This window comes from Chlamydotis macqueenii, chromosome 17 (genome assembly GCF_036417535.1).
Source record: "Chlamydotis macqueenii isolate bChlMac1 chromosome 17, bChlMac1.mat, whole genome shotgun sequence".
Taxonomy (NCBI): Eukaryota; Metazoa; Chordata; class Aves; order Otidiformes; family Otididae; genus Chlamydotis; species Chlamydotis macqueenii.
This window is the reverse complement of record NC_141572.1, coordinates 8,813,378-8,840,628: the sequence shown is the minus strand read 5'-3', so window position 1 is coordinate 8,840,628 and position 27,251 is coordinate 8,813,378. Positions and strand designations below refer to the sequence as shown.

Genomic DNA, 27,251 nt, shown 5'->3' with positions numbered 1-27,251 from the left:
TAAACCGTTGGAGAGGGAAGTGTTAATTTTCATCCCCTCCTCTCACCCCACGGAGACAGTCTGCCTTGGGCAAGCCTGCCTGGATGCTGTGGGACAAGCAGGCACCTCACCATCAGAGAGGTACTGACAGCAGAAAGATTTTGGAGTGCAGGAATGTGCGTGGCTTCTGAGGACAGCAGTGTACAATTTAGCTTTCTCAAATTACGTTAACGGTGAAAAATCAAGTTATTTAGTCTCTCTCCCTTAAGAGCAGGGAGGCAGGATGAATGCAGAAAAACAATTTAAGCTGCCAGTGATGGCTTCTGAACAGGGACTCTACCAGGCTGTCAATGGAAGTTTACAGGAAGGGCTGAAAGCTCCACCAGTCAGGATGCTTAAAAGCAAACAGGAAAATTGTCCTTGAAAATGGAACCTGGATATTAGTCTGACTCTTGACTGGGAATAGGTCACGAAATGGGAAAGGCCAATCCCTGCCCTGTTATAGCAAGGAGACGGGACAGCTTCTGCACAGTGAATTCAATAGGCCACTCTACCTTTCTTCTTGACAAAAGGATAAAAACATGCAGTATTGTACAGAGAAGAAATAGAGCTTTCAAATACCAATATGAATATTTAAAAAATAACATCAAGAGGAAAAAAAAAACCCTTAAGACAGTGTTCCATCCCCTCCCTTTCTTTGGAAATACCACACACTGGTTTTGAAATGCCAACACAGAATACCAGCGAACTTTAACTATTGTGCAAAACAAAACATGCATCTAGAAATTCTGTTCACCTGAAGTAATTTGCTTAATTATATAGAGTACGAAAAAGTCCGTCTAAGCTGCCAAAAGGTAACAGAGCCAGGTACCATGCCACTCCTTTGAAAGGTATCTTTTTTAAAGGAAGGGACAGGAATTAGCTACACTTTGCAGCCCTCCATCAAGTTTCCACTCTATGAAAGAACCAGAAACATGTTGCTTGGGGAACCAAACACCAGAAAGAAAAAATGCTGTGCATCACCAAAGGACACTGCATTTCATAATGGCAGCTGAACCCAGTTACTGGCTGCAAACCCTTGTTGACCCTTAGAGCACTGACAGGAAAAAACAGGGCAGAGGGAGAAGGGAAAAAAAAAGGCACTGAGGGAAGGAAGTCAGTGTTTAGGAAAGATTACAGACTTAAGGCAGACCAATAAATGTGAGTCCCTCTTATCTACAAGTAGGACAAACAGTTTTTCAACATTACCCTGAATTTCATGTCTCTGGTATTAACTAGTTTAAACTTCAGAACAAGAACATCTACTCAGAGAGCCAGACCTTATTCAACACAACTACTCATTTCAGAAGTTCTCTCTATAATTTAAAGGTTGGGGTTTGGTACTGCTGTTAGCCCTGCAGAACTGCGGTGGCACAGCAAGAGTTCTCTTCTTTCTAGTGCACTGTTTAGGAAGCAGTATGTATGCGCGCACAACTTTTTAAGCAAGAGATTGTCCAGGAGAGCCATGTTGGCTGCTACACCTTTTGAGCTGGCAATACAGAAGCAGCTGCCTATTTACTGAACCATCTTTCATTAAGACAGCACACTCCACCTGTGCTCTGTGATCCTCAGTCACTCTCTCTCAATTTCCGGGCCAGACTGCACATACTGGCCATCTTCTATGAAGCCTTTGCTAGTTTGTCTCTCAGCCCTCTGAGAAACTAACCCACCTCGCAGGCAAAATCACATCTGTTCAACCCAGAAGCTGCCAGCTGTTTACTCATGGAAGGAATTCAGAACACAGATCTCCGACCAAGGGCATTTCAGCTGTGCAAATTACTTGCTTAATCAAATTGAGCAAGGGCCAGGTTCAGAAATACCCAAAGCACCTATGTTTTCCAGGGCTTTCCTACAGAGAGAAGGTGACCAAGCTGGTATTTTCCCCATTTGATTCTCACAGGACCCACAAATATTGGTTTGGAGTTTCTAGAAAGGAGATCAAATTTAGCAATTTCAAGAGCCTACCAACTACAAACCTCTCAGCCACCCCCTGGCCTGACCACTATTATGAGAAAACCAGCTTCGCTGCCAGCTTCTGTAGCTCTGAACACTGCTGTATCGCTCAAGCCTATCAATAATGCTAGGGCACAGCGATGCTGAAACGGCCATGCTAGCAGTAGAAAATAAGTTTAACACTCTGGTTGTGTACACTTCAATTTCTGCTTCTCTGTGCATCTCCATGCTCCCCAAGTTTTCCAGTTCGAGGTATACCAGAGAAAAGACGATACACTGTTGGCTCAGTCAGGATGGCTCCAGACTTTGCCAAGAGACCGACAGCTTTGCACATGCCTTCTGACAGGCCTGTTTTATGAGACCTGGCTGTAGCAACTGGCACAGCACCCTGGTTTGGGAAAACTGCCTGACATGAGACTTGCTTGTGCAAGATGCAATTTACAGTCTCTGAAACAGTGGGATTAAAATTCTCCCCCCCTCAACTTTTCACTATGTAAGAAACAACCAAAACATGACCTTTGGTATTTTCAATCTGCCAGAAACTCAGTACAGACTTTCAGGTGTGACGCAGCGTTATTAACCACTAATACTATTGATGTTGTGTTGCTTTACTGGATACTCAAAACAGCTATTCAGCTAGAATATTTTTACTGAAGAATTAATTCCCAAAAACTTTCTTTCTGGTTAAAAACAAAAGTTGAAGGGAAAGAGATTATTCATAAGAACCCCTCCTCGCTTGCCCCTGCCCCGCAACAGTCAATACTGTGCTTCTTAATGCACCCACTGAACTGGACTGCAGGGGAGCGACAGAAAGCAAGGGCTGAGCTTTCTCTTGCCAACATGCTCATCCTCCATGGCCACACTAGTCATAGTCTGAAACCAGTGTCTCGCAGAACTCTACTAAGCACTATTTGTCAGGTGGAGCAACTAGACTCCCCCAACATTTTTCCTTTGGCTCATCCCTCCAGAACCCACTGATCTGAAGCAAGTGTCACAAACTGAAAACAACCCTGCCTTTACACCTGAATCAGTCTCAGTAACACAGTGGAAGTCTCCAGGGCACTCATAGCCTAACAACTTCCCAGTCGAGAAGCAAGGGAGGCAAACTTGACCCTCAGCCTTGTGTATTCCAATTGCAATTTTACTTACCGTGTTAGGATGAAAAACTGAAGACTGTACCCCCCAAGGCATTCACTAAGAGTACCTTCATCTAGCTAGTCTGGGTGCCAATAACAAAGATACAGCAGCCCAGGCAAGCATGCCCAAGCAGAAAAAATACCAAGGAACCGACATCCAAGCTGCTAAGTCTTCATGGCTGCTGCTACACAGACCAGCTCGCAAAGCTGTACTTTGATATGACAGGGTTGGGTGAGGCAACTTGCACATTTAGGTGTTTCCTCTCTCAGGGGGTTATCAGGCTCGTTGCAAATCAATTCCCTTACTGCACTTACACCAGGAATGAATAAAAACTTGTCTTTTCTGTTCTCAGTGTGAGAAGACCAAACGGAAAATGCTCACTTGGGTAGAGGATTTCCATGCCCGCTGAAATGAACAGGAGGATGCACTGGGGAAGCAGAGGTGGTGAATGAACAAGACCTTGATCTCAGCTCTTAGCCTTGCATGTAAAAGCTGAACAAAGCGTATTATGGTGATGATGAAAAGAAAGTATTGCAAAGACTCACCTTGATTGAACCACTCCTCTAATTACCAGAAAAGCAGCAAAAGAAAAACAAAAATTTACAGGAAGGAAGAAAATACAAAGGAACAGTCACAAAGAGGCAGAATTTCACAGAACTGGTTCAAAATCTGAGTATTACAAGAATACTACAGAACTTTCATCAATTAAAAAACCAAACAAGATATTCCACTTTTTCCCTTTTGTTCCTGCAGAAAAACCCCAATCTTTCTCTGCACAGTTTTTTTTCTTCCTCTTTTCATTAAATGAAGAGGTGCTTACAGAATTGAGGGGACACAAGGATGACTAGCCCTTTGCAGAGTTGTCTGAAATGCTATGATCAATGACCATGAAATAAAGTAAAATAAACATGGAAACACTGCAAGATTAAGTGATCAACAGAGGGATAGAAATGATCCATTTTGAAGTCCTAGACTGAGAAAATTAAGGCAGGTTCAGACCAAGTATTCACATAAATTTAACAGTGAGGAAAGCAAGCTTCTCTTTATGATTTTAAATGAACATTTACTAATGGATTGTAATTTTGGGGTTTTTAAACACAATAGTTGCCTGTCCCCCTCTAGCCTGACCTACATACTACCAGCTGTGAGCTCAGCATTATTACCAGTTCTCTAGAGAAAAGCACACTTTTAACAGAGCACTGCAAAGCGTATGTGTGGGGGGGAAATGTTAAAATACATTTTGGAAATTGTCATTTCCTGCTGAACACACAGAGCCAAACCCAAGCTGCCACCGAGCACTGCATTGCTCACTGAAATATGTGGGTTCATCCTCAGTGCCAGATGATTTTGAGGCCAATTTGTCCAAAACGACACGATCAGATGCTTTGGATGATAAACAGAAACTATCAGGGCATACGGACACAGAAGGTAAATATAGGTCGGCCCCAGAGGAAACGGGCAGACACTTGACAAAGGACAGCCACCTGAGAGCGCTCTCTTTTCACTGTCATCAAGAGGAGGATGACAGCTCTCAATCAGCACGCTTCCTTCCTCCCACAGCGCACACTCACAGCTTTTATGTCTAAAAATGTTTTCACTGTCTGTGCTGCTCTCAAGCAGCAAAACAACAGCGACCACAAAGTGGCAGGGAACAGGCTCGAGTCAGCACACATCCGAGGTTTCCAAAGGGTATCACACTGAAGTTTCAGTCATTCAGCGTGAGAACAGGCTGGCCAGGCAGGTAAAATCCCTTCTTCAGTCTTCCCCCCAGTCATTAAAAGATTCCTGTCAATTTATTTATTTTTATTATTTTTTTAAACACAGTTTAAATCTAGTTGATGACAGACGAGTCTGCAAAAGCAAGTTCACAGTGTGGTGACTTCCCTAGCACGTATAGAAACAGGTAACATTTTAATAACATGTACAGGTGAGATCACAGGAAGAGTAACGCACAGCACATAGTCCAAGTTCAAACAATTCCATATCGACTCTTCAGGGCCAAAACCTTCCTTAGACCTGGCTAAAACAGTAAGCCAGGATCCGAGTACACATGAATGAGGACAATGAAGTCTAGACAGAAAATGGAGTTAATTATCTCTGAATTCAGTCTAGAATAGTAATTTCTCTGAAACAACAAAGAAAATAGATATAATTTGAGTGTCTCTTTCTAAAGGAAAGATCGAAGCAGGGTTACTGAGACTATTAATCCTCTCTTCTAACGAAACTCATTTGCAGCACTCATACCCCAGAGGAGAGAACAGGTCTAAAAGTGACTGACAATTAAAAGCTACAAATTCATGTTTGCAATTTAAATTACTGAAAGAGTGACAGAATTGGGAGGTTGCATGTTTTGGTTGTGAGTGGGAGGGTAGGCTTTTAGTTTGTTTTAAAACGTGAGAGACTGGAGGCATGGAAGGCGTACAGACAGGACTGCCATGCGTGGGGGCAAACACATGCTGGCCTGGCTTCCAGAGCCCGTGACGCATGCTATGCAGTCAGGCAAATGGACTAAGCATAAATTTGACAGGTGCAAGAACACAGCAATGCAGAAGAGAGGAAGAGCACATCCACCTTTGTCCAAAAGCCAAGCATCATCTGTCAGCATGCACCACTCCTATGTAAAGTCAAACAGAACTGTAGCAATCATGGAAAAGATTCCCAGGTATTTAGCAGTAATGCAATAAGGGAGATGAACACATGCCACAGCACTACAAACACATACCTCCACAAACTGCACCATTCTAAACCAGCACGATGAACATCCTTGCAAGAGTAGGTCTACACAGCAAAATTCACCCCAAAATCCATTTCCAGTTCTGAGCTCTCTGCAACACATACCTTTAGCTTTTTTTCCACCAAAACAACCAGCGTCATCTTTCTTCTTCTTCTGAGAGCCTCCTGTGCTTGTAGTCTGACTGGCATCTAGTTCTTGATACTTTTCAGCTCCAGGCACCTCTTTGTGGACGTGATAGGAAAGGTTCCGCATGATGCACACGCAGTTTTCCACAGACTGTTACAGAGAAATTTATGTCACAAGAAGTACTGCACCCTCTTATCCCTCTTATTTGCAAATGATTATACTATATGTAGGGTTTGTGGGAATTTAATGAAAGCCCACCTGTCACAGGAAAATAATGTAGCTTTCAAGGAATATTTAGTCGAGACCCCTTAAATTAAGGTTCGTTCTTGTTCTAAAACTAATTTTATTCTTCCAGAAGTGAAGTGCTTTACACATAATACCCATTCAAAACGAAAACTCTCTAATAAAAAAATACCACCTGATCTTACATAGAAAATACAGTCCATCAAAAGATGAAACATACAGAGGAAAATTATCATACAAGAATCTTATTTTAATACAAGCTTCTCCCACTCTTTCAAACCTTAAAATCCCTAAGGGGCCAATTTTAAATTTTTTTTCCAGGGTCAACACCTAGGCCTTGTGAGGATTTCAATGAGAACATACGTTATCCTGTAGCAATAGCTAAGCCATAGCACATCAGGTTCTGACAGGAGCAATGCTCTGTAGGTTGCAATGGGAACCACCAGGTGGTTACAAAATCCACTTCCAAAATTATCTAATTAAGTGACAGGGCTTTATAATTCCCTTCTACAGTCCATCTCACAGTGGAACTCAAAAAGAATAAAATAACAATGCTTTACAAGCCTTACTGGTGTGATAAAGCAACAGTATGCTCTTTATTTTTTAAACAGGTTAAACATATGATATTGCTTATGCACATAAATACGCCTTTAAGTGCCAGACTAATCAAAATCTGCACTTAAAAAAAAGTAAGCCACAACGAAAGTGTTGCAAGTCTGAAGACACATCTTAATCTTTAAGACCACAGTCTTCAGAGATAGTGCTGAATAAACTCTTTAAAATGGGAGCTAACTTCTTTACTGGTATTGTGTAAAGCACAATATAATGGGACTCAATTCTGACTTGAGGACTGCACTTATAAATGTCAATTAAGTAATGCAGAGCAATAGCAATAATGTCACTGTAAATAACAAAGGACTATGCTCCCCACCTATCACAACCACTTGCCTTTGCTCACCTCATCAGCCCCACAAGGTAACACAGCAGCATCATGCTGATACTCCATCAGCAGCACCATGGATATCATGACAGAGGTGAGAGGAAGATAATTACGATATTTTCTGAGGCAAGCATAATCCTCTTCTGATACTAGCAAAGAGAAGTCAGATCCCAGTGCAACACTTCAGTCTAAATTAACAAAAACATCCACTAACTTTTAATACTCAAGTTCACCTTATTGTCTGTATCCTTCTTGCCAACTGCAGACTGTAGAGCATGGAGGAGGGCATCCACCAAGCCATCGCACTCTCTTAGTCTTCTGCGTGCTTCTGCTCCATCTGAACTTACATTCCTAACAGGAGAGATTTAGAAGAAAATTTAGCCCTCTAATCTTCACCATGAAACTGAAGGTGTGTCGATTTATACTACAAATATGAAGAACTCATTACATTGGATTAACAATTTGGAGGCAAAGTAGTCTGAAAAACCTATTAATTCTCAGTAAAAATATGGGCAATGCAAATCTGCAACTCCCTGAATGTGAACAAAAAGGGGAAAACAGTCACAGAGGTGCCTACAAACACATTTTTCTGAGTTGCTGGCGAGTTGTCATATACCTTAAACCGAACAGGAGTTTTCACAGCAAACAATACACAGACCAGAAATTTAATTCCAAAGCCAGAACTCCTAATCTGAAAAACATTTCCACCACTTGAAGAAAAAGATGCAAAATTACAAGACTGCTAAGCAGTATTCACAGAAATTGAAAAATAAAAAATATTAAGAACAGGTGTACAACAAGCTATACTTTATTTAATCTATATATAAAATGGTTCTTCACTTATAGAGGGAAGTAGATTTAGTTTGGACATAAGGAAAACATTTTTTACGATGAGGGTGGTGAAACACTGGAATAGGTTGCCCAGAGAGGTGGTGGATGCCCCATCCCTGGAAACATTCAAGGTCAGGTTGGATGGGACCCTGAGCAACCTGATCTGGTTGGAGATGTTCCTGCTCCTTGCAGGGGGGTTGGACTGGATGGCATTTAAAGGTCCCTTCCAACACAAACTATTCAATGATTCTTTGGCTCCAAAGTAGTCAGGATGGAAGTCACCATGTGCAACTGCTGTGTCCTTGACTTCTCGAAGTTTATCCAAATCTGTTCGGTATTCCCAGCTTTCCAAATGGAAGTTACTGCCACCTAGTTTAAATCCCATATGTTGGCATTTAAAGCTCACCTTTCACACTGTGCACAGCAGATTAAGCACAAAGCCTGGCTTAGTGACTCTTGTAGTTTAGCCTCAGTTGGGGCCAGCCTACGCAGTCCCTCTCTCAATTCCCCTATCCTCCCAGAGAATAGGGAGAGATAATGCAAGAAAAAAGGCTTGAGGTTTGAGATAAGGACAGGGAGAAATCTTTAAAGTTACCACTACAGGCAAAACAGACTTGACTTGGGGAAGAACTATTCATTTATTACTAAAAACAAAGGAGGATAATGAGACAGAGAACAAGATAACCTCCCCCCACCTCTCCCCTCTTCCCAGGCTTAACATTATCTCTATTACCTTCCCTGGCCCCGAGCGGCACAGAGGGGAAGAGGGAATGGGGGTTACGGTCAGTTCATCACACGTTGTTTTACGCCACTGCTTCATCGTCGAGGGAAGAACTCCTCACATTCCTCCCCTACTCCATTGTGGGGTCCCTCCCACGGGCCACAGTCCTTCGTGGAACTGCTCCGGCATGCGTCATCTCTTCCACGGGGTGCAGTCCCTCCAGAGGCTGCCCTGGTGGGCCCTCCACGGGCCACAGCCTCCTTCAGGCCTCCACCTGCCCCAGTGTGGGGTCCTTCATGGGCTGCAGGTGGATCTCTGCCCCTCTGTGGGCCTCCATGGGCTGCAGGGGGACAACCTGCTCCTCTGTGGATCTCCATGGACTGCAGGGGAACAACCTGCTCCTCCGTGGGCCTCCATGGACTGCAGGGGGACAACCGGCCTCACCATGGGCTGCACCACGGGCTGCAGGGGAATCTTGGCCAGGAGCAGCATTACTGCTCCCCCTCCTTCTTCACTCACCTTGGCATCTGCAGCCATTCCTCTCAAGAAATTATTTACAACAGGCAGGCAGACACCTCTCAGGTACTCTTCACATCTCATCTTCTCTCCACTTCTTGCAGCCAGGCCAGGCCGGGCCAGGCCCAGTCGACCGCCCGGCAGGAGGCCAGAGAGGGTAAGGCCTGCGAGGCCCACAAGGCTCACGCCCCCCTCGCCCCCACAGCTTCTTCACATAATCTCTCTCCTTTTTTTTTTTTTTTTTCTTCCTGTTTTCCCCTTCTTAAATACGTTATCGCAGAGGCGTTATCACAGAACATTCTGCTACCAATGGGCTCCGCCCTGGCCAGCAGCGGGTCCGCCCTAGGCCCGACTGATTCCACTGAACAAAGGGGAGCGACTTCTAGCAGCTTCTTACAGAAGCTGCCACCGTAGCCCCCCCTCACTAAATAAAACCAGAACAGTCACATTTAGAAAGTAAAAGATGACACTTAGTATGTTTATATGGCTTTAAATTTCTGAAAACATTGCACAAGGGAACGGCATAGGTAGAAGACGAGAGACAGAGCAGCGAAAGGCTATTCTGAGCTGTTGAAGTTGCATATATCATAACTGTATAAACTGCCAGAGCAGAGCTACAGACTCAGCCTCACTTGTCCAGCAAGCATGGACACTAAATACTGAAGCCCCAGCCTTGCATAAGCATCAACCTGCCATTACCCAATACATAAACAAAATTCAAGTCAATTTTCCAAATGTTGCCTTTTTTTCCTTCTTTTTCTTTTTTCTTTTGAATTTTTACTTTTCTTTCTGGGGGGGAACCAAGTGACAAAATGATTCTTAATAGTGCTTGATGGCAAAACCTACACAGAAAGTTTTCTCAAAGCAGAAATGCACTAATTTCAACAAGAACACAGCCAACATTTCAGCTTTCAGGGTCCTTGAAGTCCACAGACTCATGTAAGGTTAGCTCTCAGAAGCTCAGGACACAATCATCACCTTCTGCTATCAGGATCATGCAGTCAGTTTTTATTTTTAACTAGAGGGACTGTCAATCTCCAAGTAATTAACAAATCAATCATGGTCCCCTCCCACGACCCCCACCGTGCAGGTAAGCTGGTAAGTTAATTGGATGACTAAGGAAAAAAAAAACACATTTTCTCAGAGACCTCTCAAAATTTGAAGATACTTAATTGTGAGCTGGTTGCTGTAACAGCACATTAACTTTCAATTAAGAACACAAATAAAATGCACAGATAAATGAATCCTTTCCCCAAATCCTAACACATAGCCTCAACTCTAGCAAGGGCTGATACAAGGCAGATAATGTGGATATTAAAATATGATTCCACAGGATATATGGAAGAGAGAATTCTACATGTTGCTTTTCCATCTCCAGCTGTACTAATCCTTTCGTATCAAAAGCCCAAATGTGAATTTTAATGCAAAGTCTTTACAAAACTGAAATTAGAATTCAAACTCTCTGTGAAATCTTTTAGGAGCTATAATAATAAACAATAGCAGCTCCACCTCCAAGCACAACTATTGAAGTGGAACATTACTTACTAAGCTTGAGGGTGACATAAATGCACTAAAAATGGTCTTATCTGGAGCTGTATCACATTTCTTATTCCCTCATTAAGTCTTAGAGAGTGCTACAGTAAATAAAGAACACTTGCAGACTTCAAAAAGCAAATAAATCAAATTTTGCAAAAAAAAATTAAAAAAAAAAATCCCTCGCACCTTTCTTGCCCCATGGCCCACTCAGAGATTTTTTTTTTTTTTTTCCCCTATGGTCCATTTGTGCTAACACATCTGTAGCACATTTGTTTTACAGGTTTGGTTATCATCAGCATCACAGTATTTTGTATCCTGCTTTCTTATTTCTTGATCTGTATTAGGATTAACATTAAGGTAGACATTGATAAGGTTATAACTGAAAAAGACACTACAAAAGTGCATCAGTAAGAGTGTGGTTTGCTGCTATCACTTGCTGTATCTTCAACTATGGAAGAATCTACTGAAAATGAACGTTTCAAGAAAAAAAATCCCCCATATATTACAGATAAATAAGCATGAAAACTCTGCAGGATCAAATTAATAGCTAATTAATGCTATGCATAAGTTATCCAGACATCAAAATTTGCAGTTTTAATGTTTTAACTAACGCATCAGAAAATGTAGCCTTGTGAGTATCTCATAGAGAAACATCTGCTCTACAAATACCCAACACTCTTGGGATTCTACTAGTCTGCTCTCCTTGGGTGATGAGATTCCTGCAGCCAGGAATGTTGTTGGGTAACAACACAACCCAGTTCCTTTTCTGTAACTATAAACCAGACATACTGGAGAGCTCAGCTCACATTCTTCTCCACAGAAGTCTGGGTAACACCAGTCTCAGAAAGGCTAAGTCCATGGAGATCAGCACCTGTTTCACAGAGTCTCCTCTTTCTGCTGCTCCAACACTGCAAAAGGCAGCAAAGATCTCTCAATTTCCCATGGGAATATTTGCATTTCAGATACACGCACAAGTATGCCAAACATCCCTAAGCACCAAGCAAAGGCAAGCATGGTGAAAATCAAGACAGTATGCTCTGAATGAGCTGTCATCTGGCAATCTCAGGAAAAGAGCTCCAAGGGTTGGTTTCCATGGTCCAGAGCAACCTTCAAAAGCTCATGCAACCCAGGAAAATGCCAGGTCGCATCTCTGCCTTGGGGTGTTAAGTCTTTATACTATCTACCTCCTTGAAAAACATCACCTGGTAGTCATTAGGAAATTCACATCTTGGGTCTTCAGGAGGGACAGTAGCAGGGAGATGAAAGTGATTACGTGGATGAGAGAGCTAGTGCTAGTATCGGTTATTAAAAAGGATGGAAACTGCAACCTGATATCACACTCTGTTGACCACAGTCAAGAAAAATTTCTTCTGATCTTATATCTGCACTGGAAATGTTCTTTATGCATCTTACAGATTTATTACACGTTATGGCATGAAAGACAGGACTAAATCACAGCTCAAAGGAAACTTCCAAAGCAAAGTTTCTAAACACCCTTCTTTCAAGAGTGATGAAAATCAACAAATAGGTGACAGATTCCAGTAGACATTACAGAGGATCTGTAGTCGTCTTACACAGGCAACACTCCACAGAAGGAATGTCCTCAACCAGAACAGAAATCTCTGAAAACTCATGCAACAGATAGATAAGCAACATACAGCAACCAGACTTGGATAAAGTAGAGAGTTTTGCTTTTCACTGATCTTTTCTATGTATTAGACAAGCATTGCTTTACATCAGAAGAAAATTAATTCTTCCATGGATGGAGGGTTACAAGACACCGAATAGAAAAGGAAGCCAAAACCCTAGCTGAAGTGCTTATTCACTCCGTTACTTAGGAGCTAGGCTGCCATGCAACAACTGAAACGGCCCAAAGATTTTGGAATTAAATACACTATCTCAGTGACTGGCTTGATGGGGCAGTTTAACATCATCTTTAGAGGTTTCTGAAGTCAAAGATACTTTTTAAGTTTGAACAATAGGGAATCTGAGGGCTTCTGAGGCACTGATGATGGGCAAAATCCTGTAATAAAAGAAAATAAAGTTGACTGCCTGTTCAAAGGGGTGGGAATGGGGAAGAGGAAGTACCCAAACTACTTTTCTACAAAACAGTGATGAATGACACCTGCCATTCATCTCTGGTGTTCTGTACAGCCTGCTTCCCTTGCCTTTTGTCTTCACCCCCAGAGAGGCTTTTACTGCTTTCCTCGACTTTCCCTGCTTTTCAATACTTTTCCAGAGTCCACTAAATGAAAAAGGTATTTTTAAAACAACAGTATCTTTCTCACATCACACTGCAAAGGGTAACAGAAAGCTTCACAGTGTGCCGTACACATATACACAACACTCTCACAAGAGCAATTCTAGGAGTCAGACACAGAATTACTGTCCATATTACTCTAAGTACATAGGAAGGAAACCAACCGTATGACTGATTTTATGTAAAACAGTAAAGCACAAATCTCATTTCAGGGATCTTAAATCCCCAGCCTTTAGCTGGAAAAAGCAACCTGGATGCTTCCTCAAATTCTTGGAGTCTAGACTGTTGACAGGACTAGTGAAAGAGGATTTGTTAGGATGTTCAAATATATGCTTTCCTTGGGAAAACAAAACAGATGAGCACTAAGTAAATGTTAAATAAAAGCAAATACCTACCAGCATAGAAACACATCAGGCTAGGAATCCAGTCTGTTGGTATTAAAGACTTCAGAAAATGGCAGGGAGTGTGTTGAGAAATCTGTTCATGCTTTAGATAAGGTTATCATTATCACCAAATAGTCGTCTTAATGATATGCAAGTCTGAATGTAACACTTGCATCTGCAGAACAGAGTTGGTATTCATCACCTCTAGGACAGGTGAGCTGTTACTATCTGTGCCACACACCAAAATTATCCTCAAGAGAAAAGATTTTAAAGTTATTAAATGTGTGGCACTTAATTTGCACTATTTCAATGCAAATCATGTGGCAATGGCTCCACCGTGCTCTCCCTAATAATCTGAAGGATAGAGTGGAGACGTGGAGAGCTTTTGTTTGTTTGGGGTTCTTTTTAATGATAAAGAGAAACTTGAAAACAGAAGTGTCAGAGAGATATTCTTCTCTGTGAACATTAAAACTAGTATTTCCAAAACTATTGCTGTGTCTGCCACCTGGCTGGAAAGGGCCATCATTTGGTGTCCCACAGGGCTGCAGACGAAGCTGAAAGCCAGAGGTTTGAGTACTGCTGAACACTTACTGGCTCGCTTCAGTTCAGCATGGGTAAAAAGCACTTTGTTTAGAGACCCAGCTGGGGACGAAGACAACAGGTTGGGGACCGAGTTTTTTACTTAAATAGAAAGCTGAACTGGACATTTTTAAGATATACTCCTAGTAACATTTCCACCCTTCTCTGGAAGAAGTGTGGATGAGAGCTGAAGTTGAGACAGTGATGAACTCTTTTTAACGGCCTCTTTGCAGGGTCTATTTCTGTATTGCCAGACTAAAAGTAACATTGGCTTCTATACAGTCTGTCGCAGCGGTGTTGAGGAAGATAAGGACACCTGCAACCACTACAAGCCAGAGAGCTACAAATGACCAGGGTTTCCTGGCAGGCTGAGTGAGCGACACTTCGCAAGTGGGCTGAGTTATGGCAGCGCTGTGGCACAGCTGATAGGCAGTACATACACCTCGCCAGACCTTGACTAACACCATCACTGAGGCTTCGCTGTACAGACAGTCAGTTTTATATACTTCAGCTGATAAGAAACTACAAGGATCTCGGAAGTCTAATTTAAATGTATTAGTTGTTCTATCCACCTACTCTTGACAGTCAGAACCCGTGCTATAAAACCACCCTTCCACACCCACGCTTTTCTTCACTATTAAGAAATTTTTATTTGGATGTCAGCCAAAGGAGATTGATAAATAACAGTTGCAGTAAATGTACTCTATTTCTGAGAGTACTTCTAGGTACTGAACATCCCAAAGGAAGAATATACAGCATTTTAAAATCATTCCATCATTTCATGCAAAAATAGGAAGAATTCCATACTTCAGTTCACATGAAATACCAGAAAGTTTAATTGGTATTAAGTTCATTGTTCTGAAAATAAGAGAGGAAAAGAAAGAAGCTGCCTGTGACACAAAGATAGTCTGATCCAGGCAGCACTGGTCAAAGAGCTCTGTACAACACAATGAAGTTTAGCGAAAGACAGCTGAATCAGAAATCAAGGAGAGAATACGGTAAAGAAAATAGGAAGTATCCAAAGTCCAAAACAGAAAAGAACAGGGTAGCTCTACTGGTGGTAACATTAGGTAGGGAGCAGCTGTTCAGCTGAGAAAAGGTGTATCGGATCTAGGCAGGAGATCCCACTGGACATTTCTGCTTCACTTAAGCCTCCACTTACCAGCTAGACCCAAGAGAGAAGCAGTGCAGCAGCCCCAGTTGCCTTGCATGTAAAACCCTTCCATCTACTTGAATAAAAGGACTGGTTTGGTTTAGCCGGTCAAAGGCTCAAAAGAGGACATACTAAAAGCTATCCCTGAAAAAGGACTTCCTGAGCTTACTCTGTGCTCCAGCAACACTGGCACAGAGCAAGAAATCTACAGAGCACACTGTTACATGTCTCTCATTCCTGTCAGTGCTGCCTAGAACAGCTCCCTGCAATAAGTAGGGGCTCAACAGCCAGCAATTTAACAAGGTACAGATGTCAAGTCGATCCTTTGTTATTTGTGGCTTTCTATATCCAAAACATCATGTATTATTTTTTCATCAGAACGCTGACTGGCTACCTCCTGCATGACCTACCTGGAGGGCCTTAGGCTGCTCTCCTGTAATGCAAAACGATGCAGAAACGCACTACGCAAGAATTCCATGACGCCCAGCAGCTACTTGGCTTCCAAATTATTCCAGTCTCTGCTTGCAGGAAAGGCTAAGGGGCTCTGCTTGCTTTATCACAAATGCTTGCTGCAATGTGAAAAGAATCTCAAAAATACAAAAATGAGGCGATACTTATCTAATAAACAATCACAGTTCACATGCCTTCCAAAGCAAACTATGTCCTTACAGGGACTGCTGTGAGCTTTGTTTCTGTCTTGCTCCTCATTGCACCACAGTGACAAATGTTTTTGTAGATTCCCTTCACTGACAGCCAAGGGAGAAGGGACCTAGATTCATTCCTAAGGAATGAGAGAAGGCAATAAGCAAGTGCACAACTTTAAATTTATACTTCAGATTCGATTGTAAAGCATTAAGGTTGCATGTAACTAGGTTATGTCTCTGCTGCTAAAATCTATGCATAATTTATTTATATTACAAGCTAAACATCAGGAACTGTCAGGAGGAACCCTAACAGCTCCTTACTAGCACGAATTAAACGCTCTGCTCATCATATAAGCCCCAGGACAGCCATATGCTGTGATCCTACACAGCTTCAGTAAGCTAATTAAGAAACTGCCTTCGCTTACTCCTCTCTATTGTGTGGGTTTTTAATTTCAGTTGGTTTTCTTCCAGTCTGGGTTGGGCAGATGAGCTGCTCCCATGCTGCTTGTGGCCTCCAAAGTGAAGATTCACAGGCAAATTTCTGTTCTGTTTTTATCTCTAAAACTATTCCTTTGCTGAAAGTCCAGTTCAAAAGTACCTGTTGCACAATAAAACACTGACAGTATCATTAACTCCAGTTTCTGGAGTAGCAACCTCCCAAAGGCTGAACCCAGTATGAAAATGATATGAGTGCACCAGCCTCCAAGCACGGTGGATGTGCAGACAGAGACATGGCAGCATCAGCCCTCATCTCCTCTGGGTGGGACAAGGAGGCATTAAGCTTTGTAAGAAGTCCTGTCCAGGCCTCCTTGGTTAAACAGCTGCCCTACAAAAGCATGCAAAAGGACTACTTGAACTATGATAGCAGAGCACACTGATTAAGAGCAAAAGTCAACCAAATGACTGTCACAAGAATCTTTTTTGGAGTGGGGGAGAAATGTAGCTGCTACAAGGAGGGCTCTGTACTAATGCTAGACTTACGAAGCTCAATTACTAATTTGCTGCTGACGAAAAAGAGAAAATAAAAGCCAACATCCGAAAACTAACATTTACATATCTTCTCTGTCCTGCCATGCTTCAATGGGCAAAGTCCCTTGACACCAAGGGCAGCTTGGCTGGCAGCACTGCAGCAGCATCACCTGAACTTCACCTCCTGCACCCTGCTCTTCACTAGACAGCACTTCCAGGTCAAAGACTTGCACTTACGTGCCTTCTTACTTCAGTCAGTTGGAGACGAAGGCTGCCTCAAGTATACCAGAGTGCAGGTAGTACAAATATTATGTGACTGTCACCACATACTATCATCGTGCCTGTAGGATTTAAAGATGGATAGAGCTTGAAGGTAATTCACTTCAAAAGCTCTAATTCCCAAGCACTTTTCTTAAGAGAAAAGCCATACATTAATCATTAATAAAAAAGGAGAGCATAAGCACCTGGCTTTGGCAGCCCTTCTTCCTTTTTCTCCTCAAATTCAGCATGCAGAGAAGGGAAGAAGTATCACCGAGACACTCATACAGTTGTTTCCAGGGTGCAAAGAAAGAGAACTTTTCTGCCAAAACAAGACCACAGATCCTATTTGACAAACCTTCTTTACCTCCATGTGCCTCAGAGACGCACACATTCTTGCTACAAAGTATGTGCTGTAGATGTTTGCATGCATACATACATTCACAAGTATACAAAGACATTAGGACTCAAGTAACGAGTCTGTTACCATTAAGCAGTGTTCTGAATGACTGGAGCATTGTAAGTTACACCTGCAGGACAAGATGGACATGCACGTACCTTAATGCTCTCTGTTCTCCTCAGAAAAAGGCTTAAAACCCTCTCATACAAAAAACCTCAATTTAGCACATCCTAAGAATTAATGATTACCATCAAGCTCATGCACTCTTCTTTCCTCTGAAGTACATAAAAATACCAGGACCCTGCAGATACTTACACAAAATTTCTCATCCTGGTAGAGTATGTCTTCAGCTCCAAATCGACCCAGTCATTACCTCATGTCTTCAAACACAGTATCTCACACTTACCGTAACTCTTAGGTTTTGATTCCATGGGACTGAACTCTTAATTCATACCTACAGGAGGTGCTTATTCCCTGTTATTGTCTCTGGGATCAACCACTTCAAAATCCTTGAACTACTGGTATTTAACAACTTCAGGACAAAGGTAAGGACAAAGGTGCCAATCCCGTGCTAAAGACCAGAAAGTGAAGATCAGTGACTGAAGTCCAGATCTGCTGGGGAACCAGGAGCCTGAATCTCACCAAAACCAGAAGGAGGTAGGGCTACTAAAAATTAGACAACCAAAAGATTTATACCATTAATCTTGCCTGTAATTATGCCAGAATAGGAGCAGAACAGCAATTAAATCCATACTTCTCAAGTCTCTTTACAGCTCTAGCCACCAGGTTGCCCTTTCTCTTCTCATGAGGTGATGCTGGACAAGCTGTTAAGTGCAATTTCTATCTGAAGAACGCACGTTTTTAGTGGAAGTAAAGTGGGTGCAGTTTGTTTGTGTTCGTACACCCACGGCCAGGTCTCTGAACCCTGAGGCCATCTGTGAATGCGAATTTCTGTGTACTTGGAGAATTGACAAGAAACACTGCAACTGCAGATGGTACTCTGGAAAAAGGAGCACTTTGCATCTGTTTGCTATGCAAATTAATTCATTTAACATTTGTTGACAGCAGGTCAGTTTAGCACAGGAATCAAGCTGGAAAGTTGGCAATTTAGGAACTAAGTTCTACTCTGTCCTCTTAGAAGTGAAAAAATCCAAGGGAGAATTAAAAGTAATTAGGTAGAAAACAGCAATTAAGCCCAGAATGAATTTAATTTTAAGCCATTAAAATCTTTGCTGCTTCCAAAGAACTAGGAATCATAGTGGATATGTAGACAGAAAACAAAACAGATAATGCGACTGCAGCACCACGCTCTGACCTACAGATGTGGCACTTCCCCTCTAAAGTAGAGAAGCATCTTAGGAGAAACCTAGAGACTCAGTGAAGGTCTCTGGCACTGTCTGGGTGCACGTGAGCTAGCCTTTTTGCTTCACCACTCCTGTAAGCAATTCAACTTGTACTCTTCTGCTAAAGCACCTTAATGTCTGGGTCAAAGTTGTAAGAAAGATCACAAAATGGCCTTGTTAAGACGCATCAAATCATTACATTTTTTAAACTGGAAGAGAGTACAATTTAAAAATGAATGCTTCTGGATTGCAAATCCCAGTAGTGATGTAAGGGTTTAAAGAAAAAAAACAAAACAAAACAAAACCACACACACACACAAAAACAAACCACCAAACAGATAGTAACTAGAAGAGACATTCTCCACATACCTAAAAGAATAAAGTACAATGTGAAGACATGAAACTTGTGCTCCAAATGAAACACAGGACATCTGTGCATATTTAATGATTCTCCTAGCAAATGTCTTCCTCACTTCTTTCCCAATCCTACTTTTCCATAACCAAAAATCCACTTAATTTCAATAAATCAATCTTGCTTTGTTTTTTACTGTTCCTTTCCAGATTTCACCATATCTATTTCTCTCAACATGTTCAACAGAATATAAGAATACCTTTATTTTATAAAATTACACCCAAGGTAGCATATATCACAAGGCTTATTATATTTTTAAGTAGTAACATTATTACAGATATTGCAGATCCATTCATCATATCAGGTGTGCCCCTAGAAACAAAACACAGCAATGTAAGAGGAAACATCTTTTTCCTGATCTCAGGACAAGAATGGAGACAAAACTATCATTACCTGCACTAGCTTCGGTGCAATTATTGACTCCTCTGTTAAAGCATCCTTCCACCTCACGGATACCTGCAGCACTACACTATTTGTCCTGCTAATGCAGGATATTAATCCATCCTTCGGCATATGCAGGCCACGTTTACTATGTAGGATACAATTCAGCCTGCCCTATTCAGACCTGAACATATACCAGCACCTGAACTCCCACAGTGAGGACGGAGAGACACTCATGAATTACACAGGGGAAAAAAGGCATTCCTGACAGGATAGGACTAGAAAGGAAAACGAGATGGATTAGCATTTGAAGAAGAGGTGAAGGCAAGTAAGCATTGCGTTTTTGATGTGTTTTTTTTTTTTTTAATTACTTGTTTTCAATTATTTTGAAATAGGTGTTTCCAAGGCTTCACGTTATTAAAGGAGAGATCTAGATTAAGAACAAAGTAAACATGAGAAAGTAGTGTTTAAAAAAAAAGGTAAATAATTAACTGGCACTTCACGCTGTGAATCACTGAGTTTGAAACAAACTCTCCCACATCTATTGATAAACTTCAATAACTGAAAAAATGATACTGAAATGAATGCTGTCCTGTACGCATAACACCTGTCTTCTGCTTAGATATCTAAACTGCAAGGACATCTGAAAGCTCAGAAGTTCAAAGATTCTCTCAGTTGTTTTGGAAGACAACACAGCTCACACCTGAGGCTCACTTCCAAAGGGTACAAAGGAGGCTGGCACACCATCAAGAGGACTAACCTCTCAATTAAATATCAAATTGGTAAACACTTTGTACTGTGCAATAAGTTCCATTCATGGAAAATTTGATTTCTAGAACCAGCTACTATGTCAACAAGAGAAGAGCAGGCAAAGGGGTTTTTAAACACCGATGTCTGTCAGACAGATGGCTGCAACAATTTATTCTCTGCTGGTGTTAACTATCTTACCTTGCTGGTGCTTTTAAGGATGAGTTGCAGAGGATTTCAACAAACACTGCAAAATTATTTCCAACAGTAGTAATGATAATTACTTTTGATTACGTCTATTTTTTTATCCCTAAATCTGGAAGTATTCTACAAAAGGTATGTAATATCACTGACTTTGTAACAAGAAGTACATTTAACTGAAAGACAGCACGTATCTCACCTACTCCTGCACCTTTGTCTGTTGTCCTGGACTCACTATCTCACTGCAAGAAGCAAGGAGACACCAAGACAGCTCTCCGTCCTTCCTGTGCAAGAGGTTGCTCTCTCCACGGCACAACAGAGACACATAGACAAATTACATTTTTCAGGTTATCTTTCCCTGCTAACCTACTACCACATCTCTACTTATCTTAAGCAACTACTTTGAAGCATGAAATCACCTTGCCCACATCTGACTGAAGCTTCAGATTTTCCACAAGGAAGCACATAGTCCCACACGACTATGGCAGCAGAGACTATAGATGAAAGGACTGAAATACATTTCCATCCTTCAAAACCAGAAGCAGTCCCCATTCAATGGCTGCTATCCTGATGCATTTGGAGTGCATCAGGTCCAGTATGAACTACCAAAAGTTCAAACTCTCTAACTCATGTTTCTCAGTACTACTAAGCTCCACACCTGTCTTCATTAGCCTTAATAATACAATATCCAAAGCAGCACAAGCTGTTGCATGTCCTGTAAAACCAGTACCTCACTTTAAAATAAAAAAAAACCCCAACCAACCAACAAACAAAAAAACCCCCAAAGCTATCCTGGAATGTAGAACTTCAAGTGGATCCACACACTAATAAAAATGTATGATGTGGATTAGGTTAGTCTACTAATGATCAATTTATTATCTACACTTACTGGAGAATCTCATATTCATTCAGATAATCCTTTTATCCCCCACCATGACTAATTTTCTCTTGCATAACACCATTAGAAAATGAGACACTAGTAACTAAAAACCTATGATGTCTGGAGCCTACTTAAAGGACCTTAGTTGCCAGTGGGACTGCAAATAATTTCAGTAACGGTCCCTTTCAGAACACTTTTCATTACTTTCTTCATTTGTGAAGTTACTCAGGGGAACAGTTACTGCAATTTAGAGACCACAAGCCCAAGAAACAGAAATGAACCAACTTCTGAAGATGCATTAATCATTAGAAATCTGACAGAAGTATACTTCAGAGCAACAGATGGTACAATGCCAAATCTTTATTAATTTTGTTCAAACTAATTGACTTCCTCTTAAAGCTGAAGAATCTAGCAGGGCATCTCCAATATTTTATCTCAAAAGAATAGCAAAATGAAAGACGCTGTGTTTAGGGAACATTGGTTCTTCAGGTTTTTCAGACTGCGTTAGGACTCCTCCTGACCCCAGCTTCTAGCATCTACTGTTCCACTCTCAAGGTAGGGTAGGTATCCCTCTAACCTGGATAAATGACCTACTCTTCACACTGACCCCACTGTGCAGACGTACATTGACAAGGTCCTACAACAAGAGAGTCTACGGCAGGCAAATACCTCCAAGCATTGTTATTCTGGCCACTAAAATGGGGATATCTCTGCAAAAATGAAAAATACATGGTATTTTACTTCAAAACAAAGTAATTTTAAGAAAATCCTAAACAGTGTGGTGAACAGATTAACACTCCACAGTTCTCCCTTACCGTAAGCAACCAGAAGTGTTCTTGAAGACAGTTGTCCACTCAGCATCGCGAGGCTTAGAGTCCTCATTCGGCTCACTTTCCCAACCTGAATGAGGTATAATCACCTCATTGGTAAGTGTCTGCAGACCGTGGTTGATGATGACCATCTTCAGGGGCTCATAGGAGGACAAGTTCCACAGGGTGCCTGCAGTGATTATTAAATAACAAGAGAATAATAACTATTTAAAATCTCTAGATTAAATAGAATCACTAGATTCACAGAGAATCACTAGAAGGTTAAATGATAAAACTACAAGAAAAGTCAAGGCTACTCAATCTTGAGAGACACTAGAGTAGCACACAGCTTAGGGAAAATTCAACAGTTGCTGCAACAGAAGCATTTCTAAAAGTATGGAAGCACTTTCATCAAGACATGGATATTGTTGAAGTCATCAAGTCCTACAAGAGAGTACATAAATGTAATGTGCTATTGGAGATCAATAGGATTTTTCTGCTATATACAAATTTTGTCACACTTTTAAGGCTAGCTATGCCTCAAAAAGTAAAAATTCATCCAGTGCAGCAGACAAGTATATTGAGCAAGTCTCAAAAACAGGGATGAATTTATGGAGGGTCATTGATCTTACGCTTACCCTCTGCACAAAACAGTATTTCATTCAAGACTCCTCTCTATTACTTACTTTCACATTTTCCTGTCAAGGTAATATCTGTATTCAAATCACCTGGTGCCAGAAGCATATGACTCCTTGAAGGAGCTGAGAACCAAAGCTCCTCTGAGTTTTCCATTTTTACATCAATTACGAGCCAAAGTAGACAAAATTCAGACATCAAAACAACATAACAGAAGAATAGCCTTGCAACTGCAAAAATACTCAGTCTTAGATAAGCAATACAACTTCCCAGCAGACCTGTATCAGTCTCCTGATAGCTATTGCTCCTTAGCCTGGTAACATTTGAGAACTATCAGTAACAACACTTGGAGGGAACCAGATGCACACTTTTGATCTCCAAGGAAAAGTCTGAAGACAAGCAAAATTTCAGAGACTGAATGGAAAAGTGAGATTCCCCAGAACACACAGGAAATTTTTCATAAGTGAATACAGTATTAACTTGAGGCTCCCTGTTTTACTACACCTGTGAATTTGTACATACTGCAGTGCAAATTGTAGATATGCACCTCTTGGTACATATGTCTTAAGCAAAACACAAAAGAACAAGAAAGGTGCAACTTGTTTCAGTTCCTTTCAATCACTCCAAGTTTTAAAACCTACAATTTTCAAACTTTAAAAGTGACTGGAAAAAGACTTTGGATCTATTATTTTTGTCACACAGCCTAACAAACACATGAACTTGCAGGATCCTGTCAGTCAATGGAAAGTAGTGAGGGAGTCTGCAGCTCCTACAGGACGGAGAACTGCCAGGGCCACCACACCTACCTTCAAATGACTGAAGGCAGCTATCTCGTGGGAACTCTCCTTCACACTCAGACTTTCACTGCTACAAGCTAGAAGTGTCAAATGCCAAACATCCTGTTTTAATACCAGAGTATTATCCATATAGGGTCATGACAGGTACCAGCTCAGGACAGGAATTTTATCTCCCTTTGAGTAGTGAGTGGCACTTCTACGATAACCTCGAAGGCTGACGATTAGCAGACGCTCAGAAGTCAAATGCTATGGTGTCTCCTATTCAAAGTGATCTTTACAAAATCCATGCATCTGTTCAAACTCAGGAGACCATACTAATTAATAAAGAAACTCTGAGGCAGACAACAGAATGAACACCATAATGTTTTTCAGTTTTTTTCTAAATCTATTAAAAAATATTGCTTTTTTGGCCTATTTCCCTTGCCATTCATATACAACTCACTGTACGAGATTTTCATAACTTACTATTTTAGCTTTCAAACAAGACTGTATAGGTGAAATATGAATTAATTTTATCTTTCTATCCACTACAATAAATTACTCTGCCTACACTAGTTATTGTAAGCCAATTCCTTAAGCATATCAGACTCACTGATATAAAAATAATAATTACAATCAAATCTCTATAATGCATTGCTGGCTCAGCATTTCAAAACTCAAACGCAAAATCTAAACATCTAGCACTGAACGAGACCGAGTCTAAACGCAAGTCGGATTCAATAGTGTTCTAACCGGATTGCAACACTGAACTCAGCACTAACCTGCCAATCTACCACACCCAAGTCAGCCTCGGTGAGCCTGGTAACCTCATCCGGACCAAGAGAACTACCTGCCCCTACAAAAGGATCTCTTGTACATACTCATCCAGAATTCTAATCAATAGGCTGAATGCAATTTATGCAATAAACCATTTAGGGCAAACAAATTTTGATTGTCAATCTCACTGAGTGGCTACCAGGCAACGGAGACTGACAGAACGCTTTTTATCCATCCTTGCTGAACTATATCCAGAAGATCAACTATTGCTTTTTAGAAGATGATCACCATCATGATCAATCTTTATCTTACTCATAAACACTCTGTGTAATATATTTATATATTTGTAACTACAGCCATTGCCTCTACTCTTTCAACATATTAAGCAGAGACACTAGCTGTAAGTTTTTATTTCAAAAGTACTGATTATTGTAAAAATACATTTTAAATTACTAAAATCTATAAACATAGCTTTGTGATTCATGCAATATTAAAAGTGATTAGGGTCACAGTCACAATTTTCTAAATCTCCATCTCCTTGGAGTCATGAAAACATTTCTAAAGAAATTCTGGCAGAATATATACATGCTATTATCTTCTGAAATCCAAGGGAAATATTTTCCTGCTATGCTTGCTTACTTGCAAAAATCCAATGTCACCAAGAAATTAGATGAAGCAGCTGTTTAATTCTTTATCTATGATCTATACTAAATAACTCCGCATTTGGGAAAATGAAGTGCTCTGCATCACATTCATCGAAGAGTCATTGGTCCTGTACACGTTTGACAGACTTGGTTGTATCATTCTAAGTTCTGAAGACTGGAGTTGTGCTTCTTCAAGTTAAGTAGCGGTCAAGAACCTCAACATGAACTACTGTATCACAGAATACACCATGAAAAGAGACCTTCTTCTAACAAGCCTTCTAACAGAAAATGGAAGGAGGAAGCTCATCTGCAATCAGAAAGTTGAAGATCGCATGGTACTTCAAAGGGAAGTGTCTGATCAGCTGACAGGATGTTAGCACAGAAGGTGTGAACTCTGAGCAAGCTGATCAATCTGCAAGTTTCTATTACAGAATTAGATCAAAATATTTCCTCTGCAAAACATTTTGAAGGTCAATCATTTTTCAGTTAAAACCAGTTTGGCAACATACAGCATCAGGAAAAATCACGTTCCGCACCACTTAAAATCAGTGCAATGTCGTTAAACAACAAAATTACTTTCAACGTTCTCACAAAGAACAAAATTATTCATTAAAGCTACCAACTTCTGATTGCTTTTCAAAGAACGTAACAGAATTTTGGTCTTGCATATCTGATGGGAACACTTCCTGCACAAAGAAACCTTATCACTCAAGATAAAACTTTTGCAGCTCTCCCAATCAGAACAGACTTAATTCCTTATCAGCTTAATCCTAATTTCTCTCAATTTCTCAAGAAAATGATTCTCTGAAAGTTCAGTAGTACAGTTCCAAGACTACAGAGGCATGCAAGGGAGAATTTTGTGGAATATTCTTCATCACAACTCTACTCATTATTTACTTATGGACACTCTAACAGTTAAATCGAGCTTTTCTCAGTGCGGTAGATGGGATACATTTTGAACTCCACACTTCAAAAAGAAAGAAAAGTGAGACCTGTGGTATTTAATGATTGTATCTTGAGTTGTGAAGGTATTCTTACATGCCTCACAGATCTGTCTAACCTTGAGGGACATCATTTTTTAGTGTCATTTGCAGATATCTCAAGAACGTCTAGTAAACCAGACATGGTATTAATCCAGAAAAGGCTTTCAAATTCTGCTAAAACCAGTGCTATTTGAAAGAAAAAAAAAGCTACAGACTTGCTTAACGTGGCAGTAGTGTTGCATCAGTATACTCAGTTTGCTTCCAAATTTGCATGTCCATATGTTTGTCTAACTTGCGTTCTCCAAAACACATATTCTGGGAAGCAGTGAACACACTGCTGACACCATCAAGTCTCATTCATTCAGCACCGAGCACCACACATCCGATTCTTCCCTCACGCTCGCCTGCCACTGCATCTACTTTTTATGGATTTTTAACGTAGCGGTGTGGCTTTTTTTCCCCACTCCATTAACCCACTGACCACACCAGCTGGCTGCCTGATTCATACTGTTCTGGACAGCTGTGGCTGCTGCATCAGATCACCAAGTTAATGAGAGGCCATGGAGCTGTACTAAAGCCAAAGACTGACTCTCATACTAGATGAGAAAGATGCTCTCTTTTGTGAGAAAGCGCCCTCTCCAGCTGCAAATAGTGTGTCTTATTGTATGCTCCCATGTACCTCCTGTCCTGCAGGCGGGCAGTGTCCCACAGCCAAAGCAGCAAAACTTCAAGACTGGAAGTGCTCTTGAATTTGGACATTTGAATGATTTCAATTACTTTAAATTACTTAAATCTCTTTGAAAAGTAGGATTATTTTATCATCCGCCCCCATCTGGGATGACCAGCTGATGATTACTATTCAGCTTTCAAAAAACAGCCAGTACTGAGCTGAAGAAATATTAAATCACAGAAAAGCCAATGTGTCATACCAAACTTGAATTTGCAGCCTGTTAAAAGAAATAAACAAGCAAACCCTTGTTCATCACCAGGGAAATTTAGTGATAAACTTTGGTTTATCACTAGGGAAAAGTACCCATATAGGAAAGTCAAGATTTCTACCATAAGAACATCAGAACTGTGATCGGAATTTTTGAGGCTTCAAAACACAGTCCTTTTGTCACAGCCCTGGCTGAATGCTGCCTTTGCATGTCAAGTTGGCTCTTGTCTCTCTCTGCTGACTTTTGGAGCTCATTTCTCGAGCGGACAATTCCACATTATCAGCCAAGGCTTTGAACACTGACTGAAGTACAGCAGCACCAGT

The 27,251-nt window shown here is 41.0% G+C and overlaps 1 protein-coding gene across 3 annotated transcripts in view; it reads right to left on the bottom strand.

The window, feature by feature from the left end:
• Nucleotides 1–27,251, bottom strand: part of ARVCF (ARVCF delta catenin family member) — a 271,742-nt gene that overhangs the window by 45,454 nt on the left and 199,037 nt on the right. For all 3 annotated transcript variants that reach the window (XM_086761839.1, XM_086761841.1, XM_086761840.1), the window contains 3 exons: nt 22,181–22,364; nt 7,385–7,502; nt 5,947–6,118 (listed from right to left, as the gene is read on the bottom strand). In XM_086761839.1, the coding sequence (XP_086617965.1) occupies nt 5,947–6,118; nt 7,385–7,502; nt 22,181–22,364 (474 nt within the window). The remainder of the gene's footprint in view (nt 1–5,946; nt 6,119–7,384; nt 7,503–22,180; nt 22,365–27,251) is intronic.